General features: G+C 51.8%; 2 protein-coding genes across 2 annotated transcripts; one reads left to right on the plus strand and one right to left on the minus strand.

Moving 5' to 3' along the window:
• The first annotated feature begins 276 nt into the window (after positions 1 to 276).
• LOC137837357 (pre-mRNA-splicing ATP-dependent RNA helicase PRP28-like) lies at positions 277 to 1641 on the plus strand. Its single transcript, XM_068646339.1, has 2 exons — positions 277 to 607; positions 707 to 1641. The coding sequence occupies exons 1-2, from the start codon at positions 277 to 279 to the stop codon at positions 1639 to 1641; spliced, it is 1266 nt and encodes a 421-aa protein (XP_068502440.1).
• Positions 1642 to 6846: 5205 nt separating this feature from the next.
• LOC137837377 (uncharacterized) lies at positions 6847 to 8079 on the minus strand. Its single transcript, XM_068646356.1, has one exon. The coding sequence runs from the start codon at positions 8077 to 8079 to the stop codon at positions 6847 to 6849; it is 1233 nt and encodes a 410-aa protein (XP_068502457.1).
• Positions 8080 to 9281: the final 1202 nt, after the last annotated feature.

The following is a 9281-nucleotide window of genomic DNA, read 5'->3' on the forward strand; positions in this document are numbered from 1 at the left end:
TTGGGTTCCTGGAGTTGAATTCAAGAAACCCCGTGGCCTCGAAGTCATGGCCACTTACGAGCGCGAACTATGTGGGGCTGTTCCTAGGGGCAAAGTACAACTCAGCTATTCTCATCAAACACGAGTTTGATGTGTTGGCTCTGAAGAAGTACATAGGTAGGCTCTTATTCTTTCACCTCTTAGGATACTTGCACATACTTATGCATACTTGCATACATTTTGACCCACTTGCATAATTATGCCATCTAACTCTTCTTTTTTTTCTTCGATGTAGACATGACTTCAGGGAAGGAAAGGAGGAAGGCATTGCTGGAGCTTGCCCGAATCCAGGGCGCCAAGATGATTGGCTCTTCTTCTTCCACCACCGAACCCATCGCAGCTCCTCCTCTCTCGGTCGCGCCAGCTGAAGGCCCCGAGCCAGTGAGGAAAAGAAGAAGGCTAGCGAAGGCCTTTCCTTCATCTGCCGCAGCTGCTGCTGCCCCTACCCCCTCAACCGAAGAGGAGAGTTCTGGCTCTCCTCTTGTACACCGCAAGAGGAAACTTCCAGAGGTTGGGGGGGCTTCATCCCTTCAGCCTGGGGAGATTGAAGTGGTGGAGATAGAGGAAGGTTCAGCCTCGCCTCTTTCTGCTCAACCTGCCCCAGCACCAACATCCTTCCCCTCTCCCAAACAACTACCATCTGCAGCTCCTTGACCACCATCTCCAGCTCCACTTCCATCTCCTCCCCCAGCAGGCCAAGCTCTTGGTCAATCCACTCCACCTGCTGGGGGCGATTCTGCTCACTCGGGGGATCCCCCGGGACTTCTCGGATCGCCACCACCACCACCAACCTCCACTGCTACCGCTGAAGGTGGTGGGGGCAGCTCGCGACCAAGCGGCTCTGGAGCTAGCAATGAGAATTTCAGCCGAGTCATTGCTTTGGTCCGACAGCTCATTCGCAGCCGGGAGCTTATCGAATGGAACGGAGAGGAGGTGGACAAGCACTTGGCTAAGCAGATAGTGCTTTCCCTGGAGTTTTCCACCCAGCACCGCAAGCAACTAATCCTGGAGAAGAGGATCAAGGAGCTTGAGCATGACAAGGAGTCACTGCAAAGTGACTTTGAGGCTGCCCAAGGGTCCGTAGATCTGATGAGGGGTATGGTGGAAAAAGCCAGGGGAGAGTACCTAGCGCAGGTCCAAGAGACCATCAAGACTGAGATCTTGATGGGGCAAGCCGTCAACTCTATGGACTGCGAGGTGGTGCAACTGCGGAGCAAGGTGATCCACCTGGAGGCCGAGACCTCCTCCCTACGCCAACTGAACTCACAACTAGTGGGGGAGCTCGAGTCTACCAGGGAAACGGCCGCTACTGGGGAGAAGAAGCTTGAGGAGGTGGTGAGCAAGCTGTTTGAGGGAAAGGGCCAATTGGAAGAAGCTGCCTCTTCCATTGCTGCCCTTACCACCGAGAAAAATGCTGCGGAGGCCTCAAAGCAAAAATTAGAAGCTGAGAACGCCGACCTTATGAGTGTGGGTGCTGAAGCCCTTGCTGACGGATTCGAGCTGGCGCTCAAGCAGATCCAATGCGTTCTCCCGGATTTGGACCTCTCACAGTTCAGCATTTATCATGAAGTGGTGGATGGAAAGCTCATTCCTCCTCCTTGAGCTCTTTTTCTTTTTTGTAATTTTATACTTCTACACAACTTTTTGTACTTGGAATTTGTATAAAACTTGGTGTGAATACATACTCGTTTCAGCTATAAGCTTCTTCTCTTGTACTTTCTTGAGCTTCATCTTCCTTTATGCACACTACTAACTGTTAGCTAGCTTAGGTTTAGCGCGATCTTGTACTCTTTGATCTTGGCCTCTACTTGATCACGACTAGCTACTCCCTTAGCTTTGTCTTTAACAGTTCTTATGCATAGCTTTGTACTGGATGACTGACTAGGCGTAGTCTGTCTGCCTCAGCTTGTTGTGTAAGAATTTGTTTGGAAAAGTTTCCTTCGACAAGGCAAGACTGATCAGTCATCGTTCTTCAAGCAGCGTACCCACCAACAACTCATCAGTCATCGTTCTTCGGGCAGCGTACCCACCGACAACTCATCAGTCATCGTTCTTCATACTTCACTTTGCTTCTCTGTCGCTCTAGCGCTAAGTGCATAGAGGACATCGATCGTCAGAGGTGATACCTTGTTTGGGGGAAGAAGAGTGTTTCTCGGTAACCCCTCTTACTTTCCCCAAGGTCATCAACCTTAGGCGGATCGGGTTATTCTTTCCCTGCCTCACTCCTGGGGTGAGAAGGGTTTAAACTAAGAGCTTTACTGGGCCAATATTGGTATATGCCAAGTGGGTAAGGACGTTTGTCAAAATCCTTCCTTTCCCTCTCTTGGTCTTACTAGCACCCCTGGCTTTTCGAACCCTAGTCGCCTGCACTCACACCTGGGGTGAGGAGGACTTAGATCAGCGCCCATATTCGCACCTAGGGCGAATAAGGCCTAACCGATCACCTGCACTCGTGCCTGGGGTGAGGAGGATTTTAACTTGAAAACTTTCGCACACTTGATATACTGATAATCTTTTTATTGGGTGGCCTCATTAAAAACCCTCCTTAGGGAAAAAAGTGCCCCCTTTATCTGTTCAACTGTTTTCAGTATATACACTGAGTGTGTCTTTAGCGCGAGAACGCAACTACTTTACAACTTAACTGAAATAAAATTTCAAGTGGGTGGCGTTCCACGTCCTGGGGATTGCTCCTCCTTCCAGAGTCTCCAGCCGATAGGCTCCATTCTCCAATGCCTCAACCACCCTGTATGGGCCTGTCCATTTTGGAGACAGCTTGTTTTCCATCTCATTCTGATGCGCCTTTCTCATCACCAGATCACCTTCCTGGAAGCGCCTGAGCCTCACCTTGCAGTTGTGCCTTCGTTCTACTCTTCTCTTGACGGCTTCAGCACTAACTCTGGCTTCTTCTCGCACTTCGTCCAGTAGGTCGAGATTCACCTTTCGCTCTTCATTGGATTCTTCGGCAATGAAACTCAAAAACCTGGGGGAGCTCTCCTATATCTCTACGGGGATCATGGCATCCGTCCCGTAGACAAGGCTAAAGGGTGTCTCATGGGTGCTGGACTGCGGAGTGGTATGGTAGGACCATACGATTTTGAGGACCTCCTCTGCCCATTTCCCTTTAGCTTTCTCTACTCTTCGTTTCAGCCCCCTGAACAGTACTCGGTTGGCTGACTCCACCTGCCCATTGGTTTGTGGGTGTTCCACTAAGGCGAAGACCTGTTGTATCTTTAACTCCTCGCACATCTTCCTTAACTGATGACTTGTGAACTGGGTGCCATTGTCGGAGACCAGCCTCTTGGGTACTCCAAAACGACAGACGATGTTCTTCCAGACAAAGTGTTCAACTTTCTGTGCGGTGGTGTGTGCGACCGGTTCTGCCTCCAGCCACTTGGTGAAATATTCAATGGCCACAATGAGGAACTTCATTTGCCTTATCGCCAGGGGAAAAGGTCCCAGGATGTCGATTCCCCATGTGTGGAATGGCCACGGGCTATGGATAGACTTCAACTCCTCGGGGGGTGCCTTATGCCAATCTGCGTGAAGTTGACACTGTTTGCAACGTTGAGCATACCTCACGCAATCTTCCTTCAACGTTGGCCAGTAGTACCCTGCGCGGAGGATCCTACTTGCCAAAGCACGACCGCCCAAATGACTTCCGCACCCCCCCTTGTGTAGCTCTGACATAAGCCTAGTGCATTGCTCTCCACACATGCAGATCTGCACAGGATGAGAAAACCCAAATCTAAACAGGTTTCCGTCAATCAAAGTAAACTTACTCGAGCTCCGCTTTACTCTTTTGGCCTCTGCCGGGTCCAGTGGGAGTATACCATCTTCTAAATACAACTGGTACGGTGTTATCCACGCGTTGGGCTCCCTTGCAGCGCAGACTTCCATCATCTCATCGGTCTTTGCCGGTCGCGCTCTAACCTTTGGCGCTTTCAACGTCTCTTGGGTTAGTGAACGATGACCGATCGCCAGACGCTCCATCGATTTGTACACTTGAAGTACCTGGTTGTCTGACACGAACACTCACGGTACCTTCAAGGTCTCCTGAATGACGGTCCTCTGCTTTCCCCCCTTGCCTGAGCTGGCCAGCTTGGCAAGCAGGTCTGCTCTAGCATTTTGCTCTCTGGGCACATGAACCAGTTCGAACTCGGTGAAGGACGTCTTCAGGAGTTGTACATACTCTAGGTAAGCTGCCATCTGGGGATCTTTCACCTGGAACTCCCCCGTAACTTGCCCGGTGACTAGCAAAGAGTCACTCTTGGCAAGCAGACTTCTTGCTCCCATTTCTCTTGCTAGCAACATTCCTGCGATCAGGGCTTCATACTCCGCCTGATTGTTGCTAGCCTTGAAGGCAAAGCGGAGGGACTGCTCGATCAACACTCCGTTCGGGCCTTCCAAGATGACCCCGACGCCGCTTTCCTGCTGATTGGAAGAGCCATCCACTGATAATACCCATCGGAAGTCTAGCCCTTCCGAAGGTGCCGCGACCGACGACAGCTCGACCACAAAGTCAGCGAACACCTGCCCCTTTATCGGTCCTCGGAGCTCGTACTGGATATCGAACTCTGACAATTCCACCGCCCACTTGACCATCCTTCCCGCTACGTCTGGTTTCTTTAGCACCTTCTGGATGGGCAGATCTGTCATTACCACTACTGTGAAGCTGTGGAAATAGTGTCTGAGTCTTCTTGCTGAAAATACTACCGTCAGGGCAGCCTTCTCGAGGGCTTGGTACCTTGTTTCAGGGCCTTGCAGCACCTTACTCACAAAGTACACAGGTCTCTGGACCTGATCTTGCTCTTGCACCAGTACTGAACTGACTGCTCTCTCCGTCACAGCAAAGTATAGACGAAGAGTGGTGCCTACCTGTGGCTTGCACAGGACCGGTGGGCTTGCCAGGTACTCCTTCAACTTGATGAAGGCCTCCTCCCACTCCTGTGTCCAAAGGAATCTGCTGTTGCGCTTAAGACACTGGAAGTACGGATGACCTTTCTCCCCTCCAGCGGACATGAACCGGGATAATGCCGCCAACCGACCGGTGAGTTGTTGCACCTCCTTCACCGTCGTTGGACTCCTCATTGCCACTATTGTTGTGCACTTCTCTGGATTGGCTTCGATTCCCTGCTCTGTCAGGAGGAAACCCAGGAACTTCCCTGCCTCCATGCCGAAAATGCATTTTTCAGGGTTGAGCTTCAACCTGTACCTGGCGATGGTGGTGAATAGTTCCTCCAGATCGGTCACATGCTGCTCATTTTCTCGGGATGTGACCACCATGTCATCTACGTAAGCATGCACATTTCTTCCCAGCATGGGCGAGAGCACCCTATCCATAAGTCGCTGATAGGTAGCCCCCGCATTCTTCAGCCCGAACGGCACCACCTTGTAGCAGTAGCAAGACCGTTCTGTCATGAACGCTGTCTTGCATTCATCCTTGGGGTGCATTCTGATCTGGTTGTATCCTGAGAATGCATCCAAGAAACTGAGCAGCTTTCCCCCTGACGCGCTATCCACCAGAGCGTCTATGCTGGGTAAAGGGTAGGAATCTTTGGGGCATGCCTTGTTGAGATCAGTGAAGTCCACACACATCCTCCACTTGCCGTTTGGCTTCTGAACCAGTACCACGTTCGCTAGCCACTCTGGGTACTGGATCTCCCTGATGTGCCCTGCGGCAAGAAGCTTCTGCGCTTCGTCATGGATCACTTTCCTCTTCTCTTCATTGAATTTCCTTCGCCTCTGTCGCACAGGTCGGACTTTAGGATCCATCGACAGGCGATGGCAAAGGAAGTCAGGGTCGATTCCTGGCATGTCAGATGCTGACCATGCGAACGCACCCATGTGCCTCTCGATCACCCCAGCGATCAACCCTCGTTCTTCTTCGCCGAGCGATCCTCTCATCTTGAACTTTCTTCCCCTTATATCTACTTCTACCCACCCCTCAGCTGGGTGGGGTCTTTTCTCGCTGGCGATGATCGCCCTCGCGATCCTTGACTCGCGAGGAGTGATCATGCCCTCCAGCGTAGCAGCTTCCACCAGAGCTACCTGGGAGCCCCCCAGCGTAGCAGCCTCCATCCCTTGATCGCCACACGTTCCCCTAACCACCGATCGTTCTTCGAGCACACCTGGTGGTGGTGTTGTGGTGACATGGCATATGCTCCTTTTCTGTCTGAGGCTGTTCACATAACAGCGTCTAGCCTTAGCCTGATCTGACTTGATGGTTATTACGGTCCCCTCCATCGACGACAGCTTCAGCTTCATGTGCCTCGTCGATGGCACTGCACCCAACCTATTGAGTGTTGGCCTTCCCATCAAGATGTTGTACGCAGAAGGGGCGTTAACCACCAAGTACCTTATCTTTTCGGTGCGGGCTGTCGTTCCATCGGTGAACGTCGTCCTCAGCTCAATATACCCCCTCACCTCTACCTGATCCCCTGCAAAGCCATAGAGACATCCAGTATATGGCCTTAACAGATCGGGGGACAGCTCCAACTTGTTGAACGTCGGCCAGAACATGACGTCTGCCGAGCTCCCTTGGTCTACGAGCACTCTGTGCACTCGCCTTCCTGCTGTGATGAGGGAGATGACCACAGGATCGTTGTCGTGCGGTACAATGTCCCGTAGATCAGCTTTCCTGAAAGTGATATCTACCTCGGGGAAATGGCCCTCGTCCACCGAGTCCACGGCCATTACCGATCGAGCATACCTCCTTCTTTGTGATGCGGTGCATCCCCCACCGGAGAAGCCCCCCGCAATCGTCTGCACCTCCCCATGCACAGGGATTTCATGCTGCTGCTCTCCTGCCTAGGACCCTGACGCGCGATCACCTGGTGACTCCCGCAGGTAATCTGCTAGGAAACCAGACTTTACCAACTCTGCCAGTTGGTGCCCCAACGCCAAACAGGAGTGGAGTGTGTGACCAAAGGCTTGGTGAAACTCACACCACTCGTTCTTTTTCCTCCCTAGTACCTTGTTTGTCTTCTCTGGTACTCGAAGTCTCGCTGCTATGGCAGGAAGGGCGATCAGATCCGCCAACCCTACCATGAAATCGTATCTTGGGGGTGCATTGTTCTCCCTTGCACGCCCCCGACCCTGGTCCTTCCTGGGTGCATAAGGACGAGGTTTCCCGTGCACCTTCTTTTCCTCCTTTGCCTCATGCACCCTCGTGTGCTGTTGTTGCTTCCCTTGTCCACCACGCGGCTTCAGCAGTGCCGCACTTCCTCTTTTCTCAGAAAGCTCTGTCTCTGCCACTATGTGTGCCACCGCGCGTCGCCGTATCTCCGCAAAGGTGCTGGGATGGCTCCTGATGAGGGATTCACTGAAGGGACCAGGCAGCACTCCCTTCTGAAACGCATGCACCAGCATATCCTCGTCCTTGCTGGGCAATCTAACCACTTGCGCTCCAAAGCGGTTGAGGTAGTCTTTCAGCGACTCACCTTGATACTGCCGTACGTCGAACAGATCGTACGACACCACTGAAGGTGCTCTGTTAACGATGTACTGCTCAGTGAAGAGCTTCGAAAACTGATGGAAGGACGTGATATGACCCTCTGGCAGACTCACGAACCATTCCATGGCGATTCCTCTCAGAGTGCTCATGAACATCTTGCAATACACGACATCTGAGCCTCCAGACAGCATCATCTGAGTGTGGAACGCTGTCAGATGCGCTTCTGGGTCTTCTACCCCTGTGAACGACGCCTTTACTCCCACTAGGTTGGGAGGTACCATGGTCTGCATGATTTCAGGGGAGAACGGCATAGGGAACGCTCTCGGAGGCGATGGTGGCATCGACATCCCTTCTCCAACTGCGCGTTCTCTCGGCGTCTGTAACGTCCTTCTCAGCTCCTCATTGACGCGATTCAGCTCATCGTTCCTACTCTGCGATGCAGCCAACTCCGCCTGCATCTTCTCTTGTTCAGCTTTCGACGCTGCGACAGTGTCCTGCAGCGCACGCATCATCTCCAGGACCTGCGCCATTGTCACAGCTCCTTCATCGACAGATGGCTCAGGTGATGTTTGTCTTGTTCTCCTCATTTTCTCAGCAAAAACTCAGCAAAGACTTTGAGAAACTCTAGAAACTTTGGTGTGGATGGGACCACGATTCAAACGTGCCCCACGGTGGGCGCCGACAACTCAAGCGTGGAGGAATTGCCTTGTCGCTTCCTTGCCCCACCTTTGGCGACTGTGTTATCTGCAAGAGTGCTCTTAGGACCTTCGCTGGGAACTTCGAATGCAACCTGCAAAATACACAGACGGCGCCTCTAGCGGCCGTTTGCACTCCAACGCTCAAGTTAGGTCACAGAATCACTAACGAAAATAATGTGTGTAAAAAAGTGTGTCTGTATTTCTCTCTGATTCCCTTTTTATCTCCCTCTGTGTCTGTGCCTAACAGAATTCTGCTACGCTGTTCTCTGCGTGTGTCAGAATTCTGTTATGCTTTTGTACGAAAACGTACCACAGTCAGGGTCGTGGGTGTCTGGGTTTTCTGTCTGTACCTTTCACGACACGGAGTGCACCTTTATCTGGGCCACGCCCCTCTCAGACAGTGACACGTGGAGGCATGCAACTCACATCTAACCGTGCACGTGCCACCACCTGAAGGGCTCTAGCGCATCTCTTTGTGCGCCTAAGTTATTCCCTTCTGGAGCAACTTAGCGCGTTTCTTCCATCTGGGTGAAATCGCACATTCCCAGGAGAACGCCAGGTGTGGCTGGACTAGGCACACTCACCAAGCATTGCTCTCTGCATACACGATTTCCCCTTCACGATGCCATGCACGTAATGGGTTGAGAGAGTAACCAATCACTGACCGGTTTACTGACTCCCTCAGGCCACTCTTTCATGGCATAATCAACAAATTCTAGAACGGCTAGCGTCACCTTTTGGCCCTCCTCAACCTCAAAAGTGTTAAAAATTTGTTCACATTTAGCCTCCCAGTCTAAATACACATTTGGATCACTATCCCCATTAAAGCTAGGGATTTTCATAAAAGGAACTTGGGGCTTGGTCTCTTGTTGATGTCTTTGTTCACGGTGGTGGCCTCCCCCATTGGAAGGATGACGATGCCTCCTTCTTCTAGTATCCTCTCCATTGCCATGAGCAGATGCAGAACCCTTTGAAGAATGCCTAGGAGAAGGTTGCCTCTCATGCAAAGAATGGACAACTCCTTCTTGCTGCAATTCAATCTTGGCCAAACGTGCTTCTAATCTGTGCAATTCTTCATCCTTTTGAGCAAG

This window comes from Phaseolus vulgaris, chromosome 11, assembly GCF_000499845.2.
Source record: "Phaseolus vulgaris cultivar G19833 chromosome 11, P. vulgaris v2.0, whole genome shotgun sequence".
Lineage (NCBI taxonomy): Eukaryota > Viridiplantae > Streptophyta > Magnoliopsida > Fabales > Fabaceae > Phaseolus > Phaseolus vulgaris.

Excerpts from the sequence above, each read along its gene's own strand:
- LOC137837357 (XM_068646339.1), top strand. The coding sequence starts at position 277 with ATGACTTCAGGGAAGGAAAGGAGGAAGGCATTGCTGGAGCTTGCCCGA. Across the intron at positions 608-706 it reads AGTGGTGGAGATAGAGGAAG|CTCCACTTCCATCTCCTCCC; the intron begins GTTCAGCCTCGC and ends CACCATCTCCAG.
- LOC137837377 (XM_068646356.1), bottom strand. The coding sequence starts at position 8,079 with ATGAGGAGAACAAGACAAACATCACCTGAGCCATCTGTCGATGAAGGA.